The 24653-nt window shown below is 44.9% G+C and overlaps 1 protein-coding gene across 6 annotated transcripts in view; it reads right to left on the bottom strand.

Annotated features, from left to right (window-relative positions):
* LOC115401391 (unconventional myosin-VI-like) overlaps nt 1-24653 on the bottom strand; it is a 108945-nt gene that overhangs the window by 61147 nt on the left and 23145 nt on the right. For all 6 annotated transcript variants that reach the window (XM_030109535.1, XM_030109536.1, XM_030109537.1 and 3 more), the window contains exons 5-12: nt 24323-24452; nt 24104-24209; nt 23921-23976; nt 23351-23448; nt 22201-22365; nt 17121-17201; nt 11763-11943; nt 4838-4982 (exon numbers count right to left, since the gene is read on the bottom strand). In XM_030109535.1, the coding sequence (XP_029965395.1) occupies nt 4838-4982; nt 11763-11943; nt 17121-17201; nt 22201-22365; nt 23351-23448; nt 23921-23976; nt 24104-24209; nt 24323-24452 (962 nt within the window). The remainder of the gene's footprint in view (nt 1-4837; nt 4983-11762; nt 11944-17120; nt 17202-22200; nt 22366-23350; nt 23449-23920; nt 23977-24103; nt 24210-24322; nt 24453-24653) is intronic.

Here is a 24653-nt window from a genome sequence, read left to right as displayed (position 1 = left end):
AGGGCCAAGGGGTATCCCAATTCATAGTGCTGCAAAGATAGCCCTAGCCCTCAGCCCTATTCTAAAAGGGGGAGGAGAGTGATAGGGATAGGGCCAAGGGCTGAGGGGTAGGGGAAAGGGGTAGAATTGGGATTGGCCCTAAATAACGATAGCGGTTGGAAGCACTCAAAACGCAACGGTTTGAAAATGGCTTCGAAGGTGAAACTTTTGGTCAATTCCATCTCCGTGGAAATGGGGGAGAACACGAGTTTTTGGAAACGGTTCGACACCGTCTCCACCAAACCAAGAAAGCAACTGTTTAAAAATGCTCCGACTGTCTCCGGGCAGACGGCGGAAATGCTGCTCAAGTGGGGCTGAATCGTGACCCATTTGTAGGATACATGCATTTGTAGGATGAGCAGCAGAGCTGATCTCAATGTGGAATCCATTCAAACTGCGGTACTGAGGTCAGTCACTGGCTTGTTCGGTTGATAAGTTGTAACAACACACATTGGCTTTATGTGCTCTACTTCTTTTTTGTTTTTCTTAAAGATGACAAGTGTGAATATAAGATGCATTTGTGGGATGAGCAACGGACCTGAAAATGTGGGCTGGATCTGTCATGTTTAAATATCTATGTGAGAATACTGTTGTGAAGATTTACTCTAGCAGGCTGTTTTTGTTGGTTGTTTTTTTTTTAGATTTCTCATTTAGTTCTCGATGCTTGATAGGAAAGCTATAAAATACTAACTTATACCAATAATCCTATTATTTGTGCCATTTTAGGAAAAAGTTGGGAATGTGTTGAATGGAAATGAATCAATCTGGAACTTAATAAGTTCATTTACAAATCTCAAAACGTGCAGCACAAATTTACTGCTATCGTAACATCTATACGTTGATGACTCATGATTACTACATCAGACACAAAAACAATCAGGTCAGCTACAGAAGCGCTGAACACTATTTTCCATTTCAGGAAGACAGCTTCTGTCAAACATCAGGACTGTAACTCAAACAAGCCACGGCGGTGAGCATCTCCATGATTACAGCCCTGAACGTCCTCTGTTCGCTGGGAAAAAGCAGCTTTAACTCACCTCGCCGGGACAATGGGGGCCATTAATAACATTAGACGAGCATGTTTTGGCTCAGCAGAATTTGTGGTCCCATTCAAGCTGTGGCAAACCGGAAAGGTCACCTTCATTTGGCGCGCCTCCCAGCAGGAATCCCCGCTAGGAGAGGCTCCGAGGAGAGCGCTACAGGAAAAAATAAAAAAGTGCCTCGAAGTCTAAAAATTAAAGATGTAGTGAATATGTACTGGGCTGCACTGCAAAAACATTTCCAAACAGTGATAAATGCTGTATTTTAGAGTCATTCTTCAGTGTTTGTTTTGGCTTACAACCCAAACGGAGAGGTCAAAGTCATACAAAAAGGTTAACAGCAAATTTCACATTTCAAGAAAAAAAAATTAGGCAACTGGGAGCTGAAAAGCAAATCTCTTCAAATCTGATGTTTGCAAAGCTGCTGCTGATATCTGGGAGTACAGTAGAAACTCCTCATCAGGCAGACAAATAACTCAACCATGAAGAAACTTCTCACAGGTAATCCTCACAATAAACGAAGCTGACGTCTGCCTGCCGCTAGCATCAACATTTCCCTGAGCAGCTTTCTCTTTCACAGTGCTAAACTGGGCGGAACTTGTAAATCGACACTGTTTTCAGAAATTTGCTGTGTAAATGCAAAAGTTCTCTGAAACAAAAAAGACAAAAACAAAGCACTTTAACCTGAGCATCCTTTCTCCTGAGAGCAAAGTGAAAGACGTCTCTCTGGAAGCAGCGTCAGCATTAGCCTGTTCACTCGCTTCATGCTACTTTTATTAGCAATACATTTGTTGAGCGTCTCAGCTACATTATAATAACACGTCTACTAGGAGGGTAACGGTATTTGCATTCGTCGGTACGGGGGTCACGGGTCGGTACACACAATCACACGAAGAATACAAGAGTGAGTAAAAAAAAAAAAAAAAAGAAGAAAGCGAGTTCTGATTCCAACATTAGGTGGCGGTAATGAGCCTAAAAGCTGCCGGCAACCACCATTACCACAGAAGAAGAATAAGAAGAAGAAGGAGCAGGTCCAAACATGAACAAACGAAGAAGAAAGTACAAGCGGAATGAGAGATGTAGCGTGTGGCGGAGCGGATTAAACGGGGGAGTATTTGTTCCGCGCATGCGTTCCCTCATACGTAGTGACGTGTGACGTGCCAGTAAACGGGAAGCAGCACAGTCAAAAAACCAGCAGAAGAACACCACTGTGGTTGAAAAACACTTTTTTTTTTTTTATAAAAAACCCCGACAGAAAAAACATTGGAGAGGCGAGATGGAACCAAATCGCGCAATAGCGAATTGTATAAAGAGCTCTATAGCAGAATACGAGCGATCGCCGGCTGGTGTTATGGATTAACTGGTTCCCGTGTTAACGAATGACGGCGGAGGTCTGTGTAAACACATGCCGATTATAGCAGTGGTAAAGTAAGACTCACAAAAGACTTTAAACGTATACACTCACTGTAACTGTCGATAGCCGACGTTCGCCAGAACGACTACATGTTTCAGTCGTGTACTGGTCACAAGTTAACACGGGCACCAGTTAATTCGAAACATCGGCATGCGACCACAGCTCACACCGAGACGTGCTGCTCGGCGCGGCGGTGCTCCAGCCAGGGGAGCAGCCGCTCCTTCAGCAGCGTATCATGGAGATTTTGGGACATTATTTGAGCAGATATCAGCAGACAAAAACACTCTGCTCGGCGCTGAGGACTGCTGCTGCGGAGCTAAAGACCTGCAAGTTCCTCGTGAGACTTTGTGCGCATGTCACAGGACGCTGTATAATCCGCTTCACCCAGGGTCCTTGTAAACGAGGATTCATCGTGGATGCTTTGTATGCTGTACATGAATACACTCGCGTTTAATACGATTGTTTACAATCGGATTGAAAAAAACACCCATGTTAACTGGGCCAATAATGTGTCGCGTGGGAAAGCTTGGGAAAAATGTTCTGGTACATTTGTGAGCTTTTGTTACTTTTTCCCTACTGTACCGAAAAACGTACCGAACCGTGACCCTTACACCGAGGTACGTACCGTACCGTGGCTTTTGTGTACCGTTACACCCCTAACGTCTTCTAGTATTTAAACAAACCTTGAAGACAAAGCAACCCCAAGACTTTTAAGGAATATGTGATACCTGTTACTTCTCTATGTATCAGCCTGAATGCATATGAGCTGTGATTAGCATTGGCAGCCTAACACTGTGAAAAGCTGTTTATTTCAGCCATTTTGTTGTCATAAATTTCTAAATTCTTTCCCTTGAAGAAGGTCTAACTTCTACATTATTGAGCTTCCTCCCAGCAACTCATCAAGACTTTTAAAAGTAACGTAAGGTTTGGTTTCCCAGGGAACTAGTACAACTTGTAAAAATGACTATCGCTTCTAAATTAATGACTAGTAAGTGGCTTTAGAGAAGAATCTTCATAACTTCAAAGTAATTTTTTTTTTTTTTTTTGGATGTGATAGTTAAAAGATCAAAACACATTTAGATCCGTTACGCAAGCAAAAATAACTTGCTGAATAAGAGGGTTGTGAAAACTTTCATTCAAAACATTCGCCCGAAAGTCACAGATTGAAGCGGGAGTCGCTCGCGCCAAAAAACTGTCCGATCCAAACGTGGGCAGCGACCTTCCAGCCACCTCTCCGACCTCTCCTAATCAGAATCTGCATCGGGACGCGGCCCCAACAACGCCCAGATGGCGCCCCAGTATACCCCTAACAAGTGCTGGCAAAAGGCAGCGGCATCAGATTCGGCGTGGATCGGCCCAGTTCGGGACGACGGGGCGGCCAGCTGCTCGTGGCTCCTCTCCGAACCTCGTTTCAGTTTGCCCTACGCTCGAGCGACGGGAGCTCGCCCATCTCTCCGGACGCCAACGACAAGACGTCAACCATCTGCCGTGTGAGTCGGCTCAGTCGTTCACACCTGGCGCCAACGTGTCTCCGGTGATGGGATCACGCGTGGCGAAGCCCAGAAGACACGTGTGGACAGGTAAGAGCACTGTCACTAAAAACCACTTCCAGAGCTGGTCTGGGTTACGCCTGAACACAGCGGCTCTTAGTGTGAACAGTCAGGCCTTGGCTGAAATGGCTGTTCGAACCTCAGAGAGCTCAAATCATTACCATGCTAACGCATTAAAAACTAGCTTAATGCTACACAACAAAATCCTCAACTTGGATAGCCTTTCTTATCATGACAAAACTTTACACAGTACTGTGTTTTAACGTGAGCCACTCTGTGGTTTTTATCTATGAAAAGTGCCATATAAATAAATTGGTGCCATATAAATAAATGAGTGCAATAGAAATAATGGCCGTTATGTAAATCAAAGTGATTTGCCTCATTTAAATTGATCTGTGAGGGGAAGCAGGTCCACCAGCTTCCGCCGTATCGACACAGATAGCTGGTTTCCTTTGTAGTCCCCGATGTAAAACCAGGTACGTGCAGGTTTTGATTCCAGAATTAAAAGCTTAACGGTTTTCATTGATTGAATCCGAGTTAAAAGCTGGAAAATTGAGCTCTGATCACCTCTCTCCTCTGAAGACACGGCTGTTAATCTTCACGAGCTTGTTTCGATCACACGCGCCGCCTCCTGATAGACTCCGTCACGGTGAGCCTGGTCCTGGGCTACATTAATGTAAATCCTCCAATATGAAGTCTTGCTTTAACGTTCTCCTTTAAGCGACGGCTTACGGTTGTGTGAAGTCCGCAGAAAATGAAAGGGAGTCATTGGACTGTCCTCTGACATGTCTTACTTGATGACTGTTCCTTTGGCGCCCCCTGCTGTGGTGAGCATGACCCTGGAGGTGAGGCTGCTCCTCAGGTCCTCCTGAACCAGGCCCAGCAGCTCGGCGCAGTGCTCCAGCGTCTTGCTCGACTGGTTCCGGATGTTGCAGCCGCCTGCCGGGGACAGAGCAGAGAGACGGGCAGAGGGTGAACGCGGAGCGGCGGTGAATGAAGCCAAAACAAGACGGTCATCCGAAATCTGTATTCAACTCCACGTTTATTTCTTTAATATTCACACAGATATCCTGTTTTCTCTGCTTTCTGTCTCTCTCGAATGCACAGGATTTTAAATTTTTTATTAGAATAGCAGTTTCTGTTTTTGTCCTTGAGCCTCTGACTTAATGTGAAGTGACCCACAACAAGAATAGTCAAATTCTCATCCCGAGGCTAAACGGGGGTCGAAGGAAGAAGCAAACAGGCGGAGCTTTTGACCACTGGGGTCACCTGTTTTTTTAAAGTTGATGTAATGATGGCCTCGGGAGATCTCTCCTCTGCGTTTGACCCGTCTGATTCATCGTTCAACACATACACGTGGAGCGCCGGGCCGCTGTAGCCGAGGCTGCTTCACTCCCTCAAACAGGAGCCACAGAGCTGCTTCCTCTTCTTTATACGATAACTGACTTCTATTAGGAAACATTTACACATTCACAGTGCTCAGAGACACTGAAAACGAAACTTTTTGAGAACAACCCGACTCTGTGGGAAAGTGAAACTTCTGCACTCTCCGTTGTTTTTGATTTTAACCGAAAATCAATCAATCGAATCTCATTGCTTTGCCTTTCGACTCAGCCGTTTTACTGTGACTGGACATTTAAACGGCATCCGAGCCCATAACTCCATCTCACTCTGGCTCTTTCTGAGAGAAGCCACCGCCACGTCTCTGTGGAGAAGGTGAGCTGATTTGTATTCACATTTGGCCGCGGGCTCTGCGTTGTGGTTGTCTGCCTGCAGCTCAAAGGTTTTAACAGGTCGGTGAAGGCTACATGTTTTCTCAGAGTGATGGTGGGTTGGTGGGTTTTTTTTCCTTCTCTCCCCACAAGTATTTCAGTTAAAAGAAAAACAAAAAAAGCAGCCTCTGAATAGATATTTGGGACACATGGCGGGGTCCTGCGGGTAAAACCGCTCTCACAGGGGCGGTTGTAGACATCACAGACGTGACAACTTACTTTGTGTTTCACAAATAAACTATTTCCAAACAAGCCGCGCGAGGCAAACCGGGGGAATACTCTATTATTGATGGAAAAAAATAAGCCTGAACTGTTCTTTCCAGACAGCACTTTTATGAACCACTGTTATGAAAAGCTTGATGTGTTGAAATCAGCAGATTTTAGCTCGTTACCATTGCAACGCCACTAATTTAGGTGGGAACTGGTCACTTTTACCAAGTTGGAACAACAGTGGAGCTCACTGAAGCTGTATTGTGGAAGGTAAACATTGTCTTGCACGGAAACCATTGTAAAGGTGCGGCCTTTCACCCTCCTGCTAGCTTTAGGTCACGTTCACGTGGCGAGGTTTCTAAAGCAAATCTGGAAAACCTTTTTGAAAAATGCTATAAATTCCATGTGAAAAGAGGAAGACACTGTTTGTCTTCATTTATACACAGCCGTGGTATGTAGCTCATGTGTAAAGAGATTCTCAAACATCGCGTGAACGAGGCAACGAGGTCTGCTGTTTTAATGGTTACTATTTCACTAAATCCCTGTTTGTACTGGAGAGGGAGCAGCTCGATCATTTTAAACTAACTCATTCCCTGAGATCAACATGAAGGACGTTACACTGTAAATGAGGTTTAAGGTTTAGCCCGTTTCCATACTAGATGTGATTAGCATTAGCATGCTAGGATAAAGGTTAGCCTCCATTTCAAAGAGCTTCAGTTTTCATATCAGTCGATTGTCTCAGCTGTTTTAAAGCAGCTGTTTCTGGTGGCTATTACTTCACGAACCCATCAAGAGGCGCCAACGTCCAGATTATAGAGCATCTTCCTCCCACTAGCCGATTTAACTGCTGCTGAAACTAATGAGTCAGGCAGGAAACTTTTTCAAGTAGCTTTTCTGAACATTTTTTTTTCAGCCTGACTATATAAGTGCGAGCTCCACTTCAGGACCTTTGTTCCATTCTGAGTCTGAAGCCTTTTCATCGGGAGCTTGCATGTTCTACCTGGGCCCGCATGTGCGCTTCCTCCTCCATCGACCGATGACGGAGATTTAAAATGACCTGTGTGTGACTCTGCTGTTCGTATCTGAACCCACTGCTCGCTCCAAACCCGATCGGTTAAAGTGTGACAGACGGACGGCTTCCTCTCCTCCGATCGACCTTTTCGGAAGCGTTTTCCGTTTGCAAAGTGCTGTTAGCAGTATGCTAAAATCAGCCTTTAACAGGTGTGATGCATCTGCGACGGAGCAGCCGCTCGACCCCGCCGTCCCCGGAGAATCCGGCCTCTGTCTAAAAAAAGCACGGAGTGGGCGTCACGTATGAATGAAGCAATGCGCCGAATCCCCCCGCACTCCTGCGGCGACGGCGGCGATGGCGGCAGCGTTCCGGCCCACGCACGACCCCGGCTTAAAGCCCCGGACGCGCTCCGGCTGAGCCGCGGGGCCTCGACTCCGGACGACTCGAGGTGAGTCAGTCCGCGGGGGAACGGAGGAAGCGGTGGGCGAGCTGCGGGAGCGAGGAGCGGAGCTGTCGGAGAGGAGGAGCGGCCATCGCGTCCCGAAGGTGGGTCGCGGTGATGAAAGGCGACATTGACGACTGGATCAGCGTTCGTGCCTCTACGCCCACGGTGCTGGTGGAAGACGAGCCTTCAAGCATCATGAGAAGGGCCTTTTCCGATCAATGCCGGGAATCAATAGTGCCTGAAAACTGAGCTGGGCTAATATTAAATCGATAAGTGGCTGCTGAGCGGGGAGCCCTGCAGAAGGAAGTGCTTTTACAATAGAGCCAAGGACTCACACATAATTCCCAGTTAATTAAAATTCATTATTTTCAGCCGCCCCTTGACAGACTTCTCAGTTTACTCTGACATACACTGAGTCCTGGGAAGGATCGAGTTTCGACTGTCGTGAAAACGCACCAAAGCACCACATAATCAAGGAAAATAGTCGAGCAACCTGCCAGTAAATGAAGATGAGAGCGACAGGAGTCAATCGGGACAGGGTGTCCTGAGCTGTTGCCTCGGTGTGTTTATCGTATTTTATGGACTTTAAGTCACGCTACTTTTAGTTGTTTAGCTGATCAAATTAGAGCCACAGATACCAGTTCGGACCAACATTACAACTGTCTTTGACTGGAAGTGCAAGAAATCCAAGTGTGCCAGAAACCGACTGGATATATACTTTCTGGAACGCAGATGAGACTTACAGTCCAGAAAATACGGTACCTAAAGAATCTTGTGGTGAATGGCTGGACCTTCATCCCAGGAGTACCCACAACGAAACAATCATTGACGCAACTGAACAAGGTTTGGACTGTTTGGACGAACTTTAAGCAAACTCAGACCAATCTGCAAATGTGACGAAGAAAAGACGAAGAACTGGAAACAAACCCAGGTCTTCTTAGTGTGAGGTGAGAGTGCAAACCACTGCACAGGTAGTGTGCACAGCGCTGCACACTTTGGGTCACTGATGAGCCACACAGTCTTGTTTTCAGACTCAGGAAACCCCGTTACAAACCACGAACTGCATTTAAAATAAAAAAAATAAAAGTAAATATTTGAAGTTCTGAATCCATTTTTGGAAGTCTTGACATTAAAAAAAAGAAAAAAAAATCAAAACAGTTGCTCGAGTTCTTTTACAATTATTCTCTCATGAGCTTTTTAAAAACCAGCGGAAGCCGTTCGGTCTTCTGAAAGCATAAATAAACAGTGAGCTTCCCAAAGCCGTCCCTCCGGGGTCCTCTGCTCAAACCGAGAGCTGAGCTGCTCTCAAACCTGGATGATCCCCCCCCCCGCTCCTTCCCTCACCCCCCCCCCCCCCCCCCACCCCCACCCCAGCTCAGCGCTCACCCTGCTCACTGTTAAACATGTGGCATGATAGCCTCCCGCTGCGAGAACCAGCCTCTTTAATAGGCGTCCCGTCGCGCTTCTTCTCCTTCTCCTTCCTCCCGGCAGAGTGGGGAGGGTGGGGGGTGGGGGGGTGGCGGAACTTCACTGCCCGAGTTCAAAGGACACGTTGATTTTCACGGAAACTGAGCGTCTCTGGAGGGGGACCACTTGAACGGGTGTGAAATATGAGGCGTGAGGCAGAGCGCCGCCCCCCCATCCCCTCCTGTTCCCCCCCACCCAAAAAAACCCCCACTGCCGCAACGTGCCTCTTGTAATGCAGAGAGCGAGGCACTCCGAGTGTTGGCTCGGATAATTACGGCACGGCTTTCTGGACCCGTGTAATTAACGAATTCCCCCCTCAGCGCCGCAGAAGAACTCCACACATCAGAAGTTGCCCGTCATGATTCCTTTGGGTCTTAATTACATGAGAGAAACGGGTGGCGGTGGTGGGGTGGCGGGGCGTCCGCTCGCCACGTTTTCACGAAAGCATTTATCACCGATCACCATGACGCCTGAGCCGAGGCGGAGCCGGAATATTGCAGCCATCAATCACAGCGCGGGGCGTCTGGAGGGACGGCGTCGCAAAATAAAAAATAAATAAATAAATAAAAATAAATAAGGGTCCTGCCTCTCAGGAGCCGAGCGAGCGCTGGTGAAGGAGTGCAGACGCTCCAGAGATGGATGGTTTCTGATAGCGGGCCAAACGCGATCGGGGAGCGGCGCCTCGGGGGGGGCGAACGCCGCGGACTCCTCCTGCGCCGTCAGTCAGAGCCGCCCGGGAATCAAACTCTTTGCCTCCATCTGGAGCATCCATCTCCTGTCAGCTTTCAATTACTCTTCATGCAACGGATGCATCGTCACCTCCAGACAAGTCAATCGCTTCAAATAATTGAAATCATTGGAGCACTGAAACTCTAAGTGTCAGAGGTCAAAGGTCAGGGCAAACTCAGATATACCAAAGAGAACTTCTTACAGAACGAAGAAATGACAGACAAACGAAAAAGCAAATAAATCAAACTTCAAAAGAGGAAACAAAGGGATAGATGGGAGAACGGAGGGACCGACGAGCTAACAGGTAAACCAGCGACCAAATAAATCAACAGGCGACCGATCAACCAAACAAAAACAAGAAAAACAGACAAGTCAACAACCAATAAACAAACAAATAACCAAACAAAGTGCCAAAGCAAACAAGAATGAAACGGAAAAAACTTTCTCCAACTTATTTTCAGGAGGGTGTGTTGCAGTGTTAATGAAGGACACAGACATTAAACGTGGAGGCCGACACACCTGAAGCCGAGTGACTCGGCTCGTTAAACTGCAACCCGTTAAATGAAATATTTTGGAGATGTTCCCGGTCGCCGGTTTACAGGAATCCGGAGGCAGAACCCGACTCTGTGGAGTCGTTAAAGCGGCTGCAGAACATTAGGACCTCTTTAATATTCCGCAAACAAAACGGCCTCGGAGGACCGTCGTCCTTGGAAGAACGTGGACTCGTCAGTCACTGCGTCTGAAACGACGCTTTCATGTCTGATTACACTGACAATGCTGTTTTTGACCCGCTCGGCTTCTAGCGCTCCTTGCAAAAAAAACCCTCAAAACTTCATATCAACCCTCGCGACTGAATTAAAGGCCTTCGTCAACACATCAGACTGCGACACAGCGAGGTCGTCTCTGTCACTTCATCCAGCTTGGGGTTGCGTGGAGCTGAAGCTGAACTAAATTTATGGACCGTAGAGGGAAACTGGAGAAAAACCCTCATATATGCACAAGGAAGAACATGCAAACTCCACACTGTGGCTGCATTTACATTGAAACATCAGGTTTTTGCATTATTGGGAAAGGTTTTGTGTTTACACAGTGACGTTTTGTTACATTTTCACATTTGACAGCTAAACAACTACAAAATGTGGGACTCATCTTTTCTGGAAAATACTTCAATGTCCTCTGACTGACAGTGCAATGTAAACTCAAGCCTCTTTCTTCACTTTGATAACGGCCATCTACTTCCACCTCAATGTCCAATTTAGAGCACAAATCAATCATCACCTCCACCACCAAACTTCAGGCAAAAAAAATATGTATACATTTTAGATAAGAGCTGCAGAAGCTGAACTTCGTCTTGGTTTTCCTTCAGTGAGAGCTCAGGCTGGACGCCCGTCTCTTATTTTTTTTAATACCTGCTCACATTAATCAGGTCTGAAATATTAATTGCGGCTCCTTCTATTGGGGAAGCGATTGTGAGGAAAACAAACACCTCAGACAGACGTGTCTGCCCTCACACTTTTTATTAGTTCATCTCAGAGTGAAATTTGACATTTGGATGAAAAATGGAGGGAGTCGAAAACAAACCGAGACGGAGCCGAAAAATAGGAATCAATCAGAAGAATCCACAAAAACTGGACCTGCGCCTGGAACATCTTTGAGTTCAGGTCTTCGGAGCCATTTCCAAAAAGCGGACATCCAAAACACCAGGAAAGTTTTTCGTTTTCACTCGAAAACGACGTCTTAAATAAGGCAGACGGTTCCCGCGCACTCGGCAAACAGAGGGTAGCTGCAGTGGATCTTTCTCCATGCTGCGGTCTCGTACAGTCGCTCAGGTTTGTCGAGGGTGTTTTCGAGCGATTCTGCTGCATAATTTAACCCCACCCTCCAGTCTGTTGGTATTTTCAAGGCTGAGAGAAGCACAGCAGCAGAAACAAGAGCAAACCTCAGGAGGGAGTTAATAAAACAGCAATAAAACATTTTCAGGAAAGTTTGGCCGGTGATAAATTCTTTTTTTTTTCCCCCCCTGCATTCTAACAACACGTTCTGGATACTCTCTCCTTCCCGCGATCCGCCGCGCGGCGTCTCACCTGAGGTGCTCCCGGCCTCCTCGAAGTCGATGTTCCCGAGGTGCAGCACGCCGGCCACCACCCTGAACAGGTCCAGCTTCTCCGTGTCGTCCAGGCCGATCTTCTTCATGGCCACGCTCATCCTCTTGAAGTCGCCGTGGTCGTCCAGCAGCGGGTCCTTCAGCGGGCCCGACTTGCCGTGCTGGGGGGAGCCGGACAGAGCGCACGGGTCAGCGGCGCCGCGGTTCCACGAGCGCTAACTCCAACGCTTCTCAGGAAGCGGAGCTGCACTTCCTGCAGCCGCTATTCACTGAAGGTGTACAGATATTTAGTTCAGGGGTGTCGAACACAGTTCAGCGGCCAAATTTCATCTTCTGGTAAAAGAAAAATGTCGCAGTAACTTTTACAGGTTCTCTTTGTTGTGAAGCATATGTGATGAAAATGTCTGTATTTTAACAAAAACCAATTACCACTGAAAATGACCACAACTGCAGCATAAGGTCAGTTTTAATGAAACCTTGTGGTGCAAAATACAGTGGAATGTACAAATTTTATGAAAGAGGCTGGACTGGAGCCTCTTGCGGGCCAGTTTTGGCCCACGGGCCTTATGTTTGACACCCCTGATTTAGTTCATCAGCATAAACGTGAAAGAGTTCTTTCTCACAATACGTAAAAGGTTAGACGGGAAAACTTGACTGCATCTCAAAACCAAACCAGTCGAAGACAGTTGTACCACCAAGAGTATTTCTTTTCAAATTTTAAGTGATAAGTACGATCACTTGCACAGAAAAAGATCAGATCTTACCAAAAAAATGCAATTAATTTAAGATTGAGTATTTTCTTTTTTAAAGATTTCTTAAACCAGAATTTTGAGAAATTCTAGAAATTTTAACCTTACATATATTTACAGATATTTGAAAGCCAATTTTCTCAGTGCGTTCTCATTTTTTGAGACACACCATATGAAATTTTCTTTACTGCAGATATGAGAGATCTAAAAAGGAAGTGTGCACATTTCTTGTTACAAACTTAAACCTTTGTCACTGGTGTTTACATTACTGTTACTGTAATCTATTTGAAGTGTTGTGTGTGGTGTTTGCTCAAAGCTCCTGCAACAAGAATCACCAAACGAAAAAGTAGAAAGTTGAAAAGATGAAAAATCACCATCATCAGCAAAGAAACACAGCAACGATAGAGAAGGTGGAAAAACAGAGAAACCAACTCCAGAATGTCACAGTCTGGCCAGAAACTCATTCGCCTCTCGTGCTCCGCTGGTTCCAGTATTCAATCAGCCTCTTACTGGATTTCAGAGGTGTTACTTTCTTTTTAATTGAAGTCAATTTTAAGGATCTGTGGATCGAACTGTGTTTAATGACTCATTGAGAGACGTCTTTAATGGGCAAACAAAGTGAAGTGGGAAGCCTCAGTCAGTAAAACTAAAGTCAGCTGACAGTGACGACAGTCCTTCTGCTTCGATATCGCAGGATAAGATATGATTAAGAGAATTTGGACTTTCTTTTTGCAAATTAGATTTCGGTTTGACTGTATTTGATCACATACGGCAGCATTTTAAAATTGAAACATTAAATGACAGAAATAAAACTATTTTAGGAAGAAATCTGATTAAAGACGGGCTTAAAAACACTGGTATGCTACGGGTCATTTCATTATTATGAAAAAAAAACAGAAAAAGATTTGTGGTCTGGTGCTTTCATTTTCAAAATAGCACAATTTTATCATCATATAATATGAAAACTAAAGTCACATTTTCACATTCAATTATTTGTTAAAACTTAAATCACATTAGAAGAAATAAGCCACTCATGTAAAAACTTGTTCCAAAGTGAAATCTGGAGCTTCTGCATTTACGTCGCAGCTTTCACATTCGATCTGACGTTTTCCCTTTGTGATGCAGCTTATACGTTCATTAAACTTTCAGTTTTCACTTGCAGCTTTTGCCTTCGTATTAAAGCTTTTGCGTGGATGTTGCTGCTGCTGCTCCATTTGTATTGTGGTTTATACATTTGGGCTGAAGCCTTGCATCAACAGTGCAGCTTCTGCATTTGTGTTGAAGACTTGCATGAATGATGCAACTTTTATATGTGTTGCGGCTTCTGCTTTTCTATTTAAGATTTTGAATTCATGCTGCAGGATTTGAATTTATGTGGAAGACTTGCATTTACAATGCAGCTTTCGCATTTACACTACAGTATTTACCTCTTGCCTTTATGTTGTGGCTTTTGTTTTCATATTGCAGCTTTTACATCCATGTTGAAGCTTTGAATTTCACATTGTAACTTCGATATTTGTGTGTCTCTGTTTGCGGTAACAGTGTGTTTGCTGGTGAGAGACTGAGTCTCTCTGGCAGTGGGGATGTGGAGCTCGGACTGGTCTAAAAGAGGCTCCTGTGCTCCTGACTGGGACAAAGCAGTTATAAAAGATGGATGAAGGGATGGACTTGTGGGCCTCACGGCCTCCGGGAGTTTGAAAACGGCAAAGGTAATTTAAATTCTGGAAAATTAAAACAAAATCTTCCTCTTGCATATTTCATTGCTTCTATTCCGCCAGTGCAATCTGAGCAATCCTGCAGACTTCGGGCAGTGATGGGACCCGCTCGCTTGAACCGAGAAGAAATTGAAAATGTGGACCTGGAGGTGGACAAAAAACAAGTCCGCTGTGACATTCTGAGGCACAGAAGCAGCTCCGAGTCGCCCCTCGTTCCCTATGCAGCAGAGGAGAAGTCCAGAAACTGCAAGAAGCAATCGGAAAGATAAAAGGAATCTGCATGCGTTGACCCCCGCCGAGCCCGAGAGGCCGTGACCCCCACACAGCGAGACAGAGGGAAGGCAGCGAGTCACCTTGTGGTCCTGTGCGACAGGAGGCGGAGCAGTGAGGAGACATACAGTACATCATTCATCAGAGATCACAGCGCGGCTTCTCTGGACTTTCCCCACATCGAAAATACATCGTGACAGAACAAGATCTCCGGCTCAGGCCATTTGTGGGTTTTTTTTTTTTTTTTTTTTTTTAATATACACAGCAGAAAAGACAACAAAAGCCAGGCAGTGGGACTCTGCTGCTGAGGTCCTGTTTGGAGGTTGTTTCTTTGTCTGTTTTCTGAAGGTTTCCACGCTCTGACACGTCTTCGATTTCACCTTCACGCTGAAAGAGTTAAGAAAGTGTCCAAACTTTTTAACTTCTCATGTAAATCTTGGTGTCCGAAAACCTGGCTTTTATGCCGGTGACAAAGGACTCGGAGCATCTGCAAGTGTTGGGCTTCGGAGGACGTTTCTTTCAACGTTTCTTTCAGGTTTAGAAAGCTCAGATGGCAGTAATGACGGTTTGCTGTAGCGTCCAGTCTGTCCAACACCGTCTCTCCATTCAGAAAGTTTCAACTTTTATAGAAGAGATAACTGTCTTAGCTTAGCTGATTTCACAAACAAAACGTTTCAAGTGAAAACGGCTTTAAATAAATGACCAATATCAGCTGAAATATCGTGCATCCCTCATGGAAACGTCTGATTTTTGCAGTTTTGTTTCAAAAACATTTACCTTGGATACATGAAAATCATAATGCATAATCTTGAATCCTTTCTGAGCTTTACAGGGAGATGAGAAGACCAAGTTTACTCGGTGTTGCAGAGATTTAAATGATCTTATGTGGAGTTTGACCGGGTAGCATGAAAAAGCATGAGTAGCTGCACGACTTCACTGGTTCCACATTACTTTGTCCAACTTTCTTTTTTTTTTTTCTTAATCTCGTGTCTTTCAACTCGATTCAAGTTCAATACTCACGGCCTGAGTTTTGCATTATGCATCTTAAAATGATAATTAAAAGAATTGGGGGGAACCCGCGGGTGCGGATCATGAATTCCTGCTGTGAATCATTAATTTACAGGAGAAACGAGAAGATATGAAGTGCAGTTTTTGGATGGAAAAAAAAAAAATAAAAATCCACCCCTGATATTTTATTTATGCTCGAACTAAATGCAAAGAATGGAGAAGCCTCCAATTGAATTGCGGATTGAGGGGATTTGTGCGCTCTGCTGATGCAGAGTCGGCAGCGCTGCAGCCTATTGTCCACGTCCCTCCTTAATGCTCCTAATAACCAACGACGCCGCGGCGCTGAGCGGAGGGGAGGGGAGGCAGGGAGCGCCACATGCAGCCGCAGCAGTAATGGAGGACTTGTGCATAATTAATCAAAGGCCGAAGGCAGAAAAGGGAAGGAGTTCATTTCACATGATGAGGTTTTTTTTTTTTTTTTTTTTTTTAATTTTAGGAGAAGTCTTTGTGAGGCTCGGAGTGAGGACGCTAATTAAAATGTTTGCTCTGTGAAAACTCTCAAAGCGAAGAACGCCGGGCGAACGAAATATCTGTGTTGCCGGGAAACACACAGCAGGTGAGGAGATTCACTCTCAAATCTTCTAAATCAGGAGTGATCGACACATTTCAGTTCGGGGGGGGGGGGCGTACAATCCAGTTCCATCCTGTGTGGGCCGGAGGGGTAAAACAGCGCCAGAGTAACCTTTAAATTTAAACTTGGCGCAGACTTTACAGGAAGAAAATGTCTGTATTTTCCAAAAAGTTAATAATTACTAGACGAAATGACAACAATCTCAACAAAAATCTCATTTTAATAAAACTGTCTCATGCAAAATACAGTGAAATGTCTAAAAATGCTGTTGCATTATGGGTGTTTTACATGCCAGTGAGGCTAATGCTAGCTTGCTAGCTTACGTGCCAGCATTATAGATATCCCGGCGTGGGTCTCAGTGTTGCGTTGTGTCTGTGATTCTGAAGAAATCATTTTTTTCTTCGAAATGTTTCGTAATTTCCCTGATTGGAGCCTCTTTGGGCCGGTTTTGGCCCACGGGACTTATGTTTGACAACCTTGGTTTAAATCAAATAAACAGTATTATTAAATGTCAAATACTTCAGTAATTTATTAGTATTTTGATAGTATATTGACTACATTTACATTCAACTTTCTGCTTCTTTATTTTCTTCACCAACATCATTACTTCTCCATTAACTGGAATATCTGATCAATAATCTGTATTTTATGTTGACGGTGCAGGTTCTGTGTTCTTTCATTACTTTCCTCCTGGCAGTGTTTCCAGCAGTGGACAAAGAGTGAAAGAGATGTGGGGCGATAACGCCGGGGGTCTGGATCCGTCTGCTGACTCAGCGTTAATCAGGAGCCGCCGTTTCCTTTGTTCGGCCCGGCGGCGCCACGAGACGCTCCCTTTAACTCTCCGTTCGCTATCCACGGCCAAACGCCGCGACCGAAGCCGGCGTGTTTGACATCCGAACCCCGAAATGGAAGCGAGCGACAGTGAAATGAGGCGAGGCGGCGGGACCGGGCGTTGTGTACCGTACCTCCTTGCTCTTTCGGTTCTGCATGATCTGTTTGTCTGTGTCTTTGGAGGCGAAGAAGCGTGTGCATCCTCGGTTCAGGTACTGCGAAAGACAAAGAGAGCGAGAGAGCGTCAGCAACAGCTTCAGGGAGCACAGAGACACCACATGATTCTCACTGCATTAAAAACTGCTGGAAACTACAGGTTTTCCTTCATTTGTCACTCAAACCGACGTAAACCGGAACTTTTTAATGCACAATTTTGCACTTTCGTTGATTTCAGTTCAATCTGAACGCCACAAGGCGGGAACATCCGACATTCTCAGCTTTTCTCCTGGTATGAGGAGTAAAAATGTGGAGACCATCCACAGCTCATCCCACATTAAAGTGTGTCTCAAGAGGCGGAAAGTGGCAGAAACGGCTGGAGTACAAACGCACGCAAACGTACACACGCAACAGTGGCTTAACACAGCAGCTAGCATCATTGGTGGTGAAGAAACAGAGAGCATGACATTTTCTGGATGAACAAATGAGTTTTTTGCCAAACTTAGGACCAAAAAAATAACGAAAGAGCAACTACGCTTATGTAAGCATGTTTTCCTGCTGAGACGCAACGAGCCAGGAATCCCAAAGAACCACGGATATCGCTAAACGTGGGTAGGCGGCCATACAGGGACTCCAGATTTTAAAAAGGAGAGTAAAATGTACATAAACTTTAGTCTACAGGTGTAAAAGAGCTTTTTATGTGGAGAGTGAACATCTTGAGCTGTCTGGTTTATTGAGGAGACTCTTGTTTTTCGGTGCTTCTATTCACGCCGCCGCCGTTCGCGTCTCTCTCGTCTGGATGATTACATTAGCATTAGCAGAAAGCGCCTGTGCGGCCCTCGAGTGGCAGGTTCAGTGGCGGTTTTAATGGCCGTGCACCAGCTGGCCCGGCCCGTCGAACGCCGAGGAACCGGGTAACGAGGACGTGAATCTCCCCGGCGTCTCCGGCGCAGACTGGATCCGGCGCTCGTCCCGTTGGCAGGGCAGCGGTTCTTTATCTTATCGCCGTGTTGGACGAACAGATGGGCGTAAACAGAAAGCTTCATTATGGGAAATCTGCACAGTCGTTCAGCGCCGGCGGAGTACAGACGGGCCGCGCCCGGCAGCTCTGGACCTCTGGTTTACCTCCTCAAGGTCTCCCACGGCTCCTGAACGCAGCACGGAGGGAGAAGCCACTTCACATAATTACTGCACTACATTCATCACTGAGGGGTTTTATGCAACGTCAGCAAAGAAACGCCTTTGTTTCAATATTTCCATAAAAACAGCTCAGTTGGAAGCAACTCCACCTGTAAAGCCTTCATGAAAGCCTGTATTTCAGAATGCGTGCTGAACTGGAAACAAACGATTTGTAGAACTGTGATTTCTAAATGACTACAGAGGCGATTTTACGCCTATTTAAACGATGATACGTTCGAGTGACTTCGGAAAACTTTCAACGCGTTTTGGTTGTCTGTTTACATGTCAGCAGTGCTTTTATTAAAATGGCTTCTAAGGTGGAACTTTTTGAAAACACTATGACTCCGTCTAAATAGAAAAGAAAACAAAACTTTTGACGTTTTGACTCCATCTTCATGGAAATGGAGAAAAGCACAACTTTTTGAAAATGCTCTGACTCCATCTTTGTTGAAACAGGAAAACAACTTTATGAAAACAGTCTTACTCCACGTAGATGGGGAAAATGTTACTTTTTGAAAATCTTTTCAGCATTTCTGGCATTTCCACTGAAACGGATATCATTTTCAAAATGTTGCCGTGTGAACGCAAAACTGTTCAGATTTTCATCTGAAACGTGCAAACGGGGCCCCGTGTTACGTTTCTATTGAGGCGAAGACGAAGTTTCTCACATGAAGGCTGGAGGAACGAACCCCTCTGAGTTTTTCAGACTCTGTGATTCGTTCCTTGAGCATTTCCATTCTTCTGATTAAAAAAAAAAACATAGAAAAAGTCTCTGCTGGACGAAACAAATTCGCTTCAAGCTGCAGACTTGTTCTTGCACCGCGCTGTATTGGATTTAAACTTGTAAAAAGATCGAAGCGCTCCGACAGCTGAATAAAACTCAACTCTGAGAAACTCAGCCTTTGGGGTTGTTTTAATACGCATATATTTTTCTTAAAAAGCCCATTGAGATCGCGGCTCACTTCCTGCCACTGCTGTTTATGCTCCCATTACGCCACTGGATCTTCTCTCTCTTATGCAGGGAACACTGTGGATCTATGAAGCCATTAGCAGCAGCTGGAGTCGGGGCAGGAGGGGGGGCGGGGGCACTCTGAGTCCGGGAATGACGCAGGTGAGGGAAGACTATTGAATTGAGAAGATGAAGCGACGCTGTTACAAAACTCAAGAGGTTTTTTTTTTTGTTCTTTCTCCAATAACAGCGGAAACGAGGGAGTCATTTCTACTCTGAGAGAAAAGAAAAGTCAGGTCAGGGCAGCCGATGGCTGAATGAGTGAAGTGCGTGGGAGCAGACGGCGAGTCACACACTCTGTGACCTTCGACGCTCACGCCGACAGAGTCTCTGTTACAGCACGGCCACGTCTGATCGGATGATTGGACGAATACGTACGAAGCGTGAAGACAACTCTTTGACTTATCACAGTATTCCGTGATGGGTATGACGCGAAAACTAAATCGATAAATTAGCGATGTATCGTCAGCTTGACTAAAGCGTTGATTTCGCTGACGAAGACTAAGAGGAAAAATATTCATCAAAAAACCTTTTTATTACAGACGAAAACTTAATGAAAATTAAATAAAATGTCAGAAATGAAGAGGGAGACTGTGACGAAATACAATGACACCTCGACGAAACAAAACACGATGAAAATGTTAGGGCGAGATTCTCTTTCTCCACCCGTCCCAACAAAAAGTGCATGAAACAAGTTTGTCGACGGATATTTTTCATCTTCGTCAGCTAAATTAACACTGCTCTACTGACATCTTCTGGTCAAAACTGGTACTGCTAGCCTAAAAGAAGTCAATTAGCTTGCTATCGCTTGTAGCTCCAACAAAACTAAAGCAATATTTCTCAAAAGACAACTATTTTTCATTTCACTTGCTCTGAATATCACACGCCGTACTTTAGGAGTGTTCCAGAATAACTTAAAAGTCATTGAAGACATGTGGTAAATTAATTAGCAGTGGTGAGGTCTTGCCATGTAGTATGAAAGGACAGACAATGCTAAAAAAGTTAGCTAGCTTTCTATCTTTACCCAGTATACTAACACCAAAGGTTCCTGAGGATTATTTTTGTTCCATTTAGGCTGACAGTGAACTGACATTTACCACACATCCTATCTTTGGCAATCAAAAACAGCCTAAACTTCACATAATGTCAACAACTTTCCTACTAGCTTTGCTCTTGGCTGCTTTTAAAAAGTAAATTACATATTGTACCTGTCAAATGGGTAGGAAACTCCGGGCCTCGGGTACCAACGCCCTGCATGGTTTTACCCCTGCTTCAGCACAACTGCCACCTGATACTGAAGTCTCTTATCAAGCCCATAAAGAAGCCCAGTAACGAGGCCCTAATTGTAATCAGGTGTGCTTCAGCTGGGAGACACCTAAACCATGCAGGACAGTAGCGCTGGAGGACCAGGGCTGCCAACGCATAATGTCTTGAACATGTAATTTCAGGCTTTACCACCAGATGGTGTCTTGAGCTACTTCAGCATTGACTGTATTCTATATGCACAACAGTAACTTTAGCCGAATAAGTTGCTCTCCAGCTGTAATTTAAATGTGACGTCTGTTACAACGTATTTCCTAAGTACAACGTAAATAATTGTGTGTACCATCAATGCTTTCAGGAAGTAAAGAAATAAAGCTAACGGTGAAATCGAACCGTTGTTTCAGTTACAACTCTCTCTATCAAAGAGAAAAGTAACAAAACCTAATGGAGATTCTCTCACTCCTCAAATTTCAAACCATTACCAAAGATACTGTCCTGATAGCTGATCTTCTGTTAGCTTCCAGAGCTAGCAAACTAGCGGTAATATTCTGGAGTGTTGTGACAGAATGTAATTTCTCTCTCCTACCATCCTAACATCTTTTTATTGCTTGATTTGCTTTGCTCCCTTCTTTTCTTCACCCTGTATCGTCTTTTCTGTGCTATATTTTCATCCATTTTTCCGCTGGAGCTTTCTCTACATGTGAAATCTTTTTCCCACATCAGTTATATCTGAGCTTTTGTCCATTCAAAGCCTGCAAGGACGTGCTGGACGGGGCTATAAATGATGAAGAAAAACATTTTTCAGGTCTTATTATCATGTGAAGGCCATTGCAGGCTGGGTATGTGGTGATTCTGGTGCACGTCTGACTTCACCACATGTTGGTTTGTAAAGGGAATAATGCTTGAGGGTGGAGTTCTACAAAATTCGAGGATCCCTGAACTTCTCTGGCCAACGATCGATACTCAAATCCTCACTTTTTATTGAGCGACAGCAGCTGCTGCATTGTGCCGGTCATTATGGAAGCATTAGTCTCCTGGACTGCAGCTGTGACTGTAGATTTGTGCGGAAGCCACGGACTGATTGGAAGGTAAACCCTCCGCCTTGAATTGTTGTCTGCTGCCCTCTGGTGTCGATGCAGAGGGACTGCATCGGAACGGTTCGGTGTTTCCTCTCACAGGATGAGGAGGGCTTCCGAGTGTGTGTGGAGATGACGGCTACCTCCTACAGTGAAACTGATGGCAGGTGTGAATGTGAGTGATTAGCAGTGTGTTTGTTCTGTGACGGAGGTTTGACCTTCGGCGGCAGCAGCTGGTATCAGAACCGGAGCTGCAGAACAGCAACACACCCGTCAGTCTGGGGTTTCTCAAAACGCCGCTGACATTCATGTTCTAGAACTTCTACAGCGATTCAGATGTTTTTGTCTGTGGACGCCCCTCCCTCAGCACTGTGATCGATACTCCAGCCAGCTCAGACCATCTGTCACCCTCACCCCCATGCATCCGTCTCTGTCTGTTTGACTCACACACTCCCGTCAGCCTGCACAGCTCCTTCATACATCAGATCAAATAAAAGCGAAGGCGGCGATGAAGCCGTGAGCCTCGCTCACCCTGAATGTGTCCGGAGAGCTGAGGTGGAACTTCTGTCGGATGTCTTCGGGCGCCCCGGCGCACAGGCGGTAGAAGATGTGGTAGTTCCGCTCCTCGGGGCTCTGCCGGCAGATCCTGGACTTCTCCAGCAGGTAGTGGGACACGAAGCCGCCCACCACGGCGTTCTGAGCGGGGATGAGACAACGCGTCAGCTGCTGTCCACAAACAACTGCCAGTTAAAGCTAAACGTCATTAAAACAACCAGAAGTTCAGCTTTAATGAGCTCTAAAGAGGGAAAGTTCACAGAGGACAAAACGAGGTAACTGATAATAAGTAGAGGAGAAAAAAGTGGGGTTTTTTGCCGTTTCAGCACTGTTACTGTATTAATGAACAAGATCAACACACAGATTATAATGCTGAGTCAATGTTACTCTGGCATCATTTTTCTTCTGCGATGGTTCGTACAAACTCTGCAGGAAAGCAGCTTAGTGCTTTAAATACTGAATTATTCAATGCTGGGATGTCGTTTATGGATGTTTAGAAACTAACTTTTATAGTTGGTTTTATATAAAAAAAAAACTGCAACACAATAAAGATCTGCTGAAGAACACAAAAACTGACCTAACACCCTATTTATCAGATTTTTCTTGAGATTCTCATTAAAACTGTGGTAGCAACCAAATACTGTTTATTTTTTATCCTCATGCAGTCTTTTAATCGAGTATCATGATAATACAGCTGAATGTTATCATCAGTTAAAATCTGTGTAAAGTTTGTTCATAAAATGTGTAAAACAGGTATGATGCGTTTAAAATGAAACTTAAGTGGCCCAAGGAAGACGCCTTGAGGAACTCCACAAAGAAACACAGATGTTTTGAATTTTTTTTCTTTTTTTGTTTTTGCCAAAATGTTCAAGGTAATTATCTCAAGCTACAGCACAACCGTGTTTGCCTGATAATTTTTCCAATTTCTAGAAATCCTCTAACTCAGTATTAAGCAGCACAACTATTAAATCACTCTCCAGCCTTCTTTGAACTCCCGTTCGGGTTGGTTTGAATCTCATCCGGGGAAATTTACAAATAAACAGAAATGGACACTTTCTGGGTAAGACACCTAACGTTTTTTTTTTTTTTTTTTTAAAAAAAGAAAGAAACAAAGATATTTTAGCACCTTCTCGTTGAAGTGGATCTCCACAAACTTCCCGAAGCGACTGCTGTTGTTGTTGCGGACAGTTTTGGCATTTCCAAAAGCTTCCAGCAGGGGGTTCGCTGCAGGAGGGAAAAACAAAATACAAACACGTCAGTTTGGTCTGATAATACATCTGTAGATGTGCTACAGGTGTAGAGGTGAGTGAGGCTGACAGATAACATCAACATTACAGTCATTTCTTCATGGTGTTGGTTTATATAAGCGATTTTCAGACTTTGATTTTGTAGTTGACTTTCTAGACATTTCCTTGCAAATATTAACCAACAACTGCAAGCATACCGAATCCTCATTTACATGACGTTTCTGTGGAAACAAGAATTTCTGCCGTTTCCGTGTGAACAAATATCATTTTCAAAACATTGCAGTGTAGCCGTGAAACTTTCACAACAATGTGTTTTTACTGGAAACGTGGTTGAAAAGGGGCTTCAACCCAGACAGGCTTTAATAACGATCATCTTTAAATCTGAAGAAGCCAAAATCCTGTTTAAGATCCGTTTTGTGTTAAATTCACTGAGAAGTGCCGTTAGTTACCCTCCACGATCCGCTCGTCGATGTCCTGACCCGTGCCGTACGAGGTCGTCAGGTATCTGTGGAGCAGCAGAAACAGAGAAGCTACATTTACATACAACAAAAAGAGACAACGTCTTAACACGCTAAATTAAGATTCAGTCGACAATAAGCCTCGGCAGACTTCACCTACTCGGATTTGCTCACCTGAGTACAAACTTGGTGTTTTCCGTCTTTCCGGCTCCGGATTCTCCCGAGACGATGATGGACTGGCTCATCTTCAGCACCTTCATGTCCCTGTACGCCTTATCAGCTACACACACACACACAGAAAAACACACAAAAATTGCATGATGTTCCATGAAACTTTAAAAAAAAAAGCTCCAGATTGACTTTATTGTGGGCGAATGCCTCTGCCAAGCTCACCGATGGCGTAGACGTGCGGCGGCAGCGTGCCCAGAGACCGGCCCCGGTATTTCTTGATGGTGTCTGGCGAGTAGAGCTTTGGGATGTCATAGTATGGGTTGACGGCGATCAGGATGTTCGCTACAAAGGTCTGGAAAAGAAAGAAAATAAGGCAAGAAATGACTTAACGGAGAATAAAACCACTGTTTAAAACTTAATCTGCAGATTCCCTCAGGTTCAGATTTTATTGAGACTCATTATATTGTGAATCAAGATCTTCTGTAGTTCTCTGCTCAGCCACTAGATGGCAGCGTGCACCAGGCGGGCTCATCCGCAGGAGTTCAGAAGGAGT

Source organism: Salarias fasciatus, chromosome 15, assembly GCF_902148845.1.
Source record: "Salarias fasciatus chromosome 15, fSalaFa1.1, whole genome shotgun sequence".
Lineage (NCBI taxonomy): Eukaryota > Metazoa > Chordata > Actinopteri > Blenniiformes > Blenniidae > Salarias > Salarias fasciatus.
The sequence above is the reverse complement of the archived record's forward strand: the minus strand, read 5'-3'. Positions and strand labels throughout refer to the sequence as shown.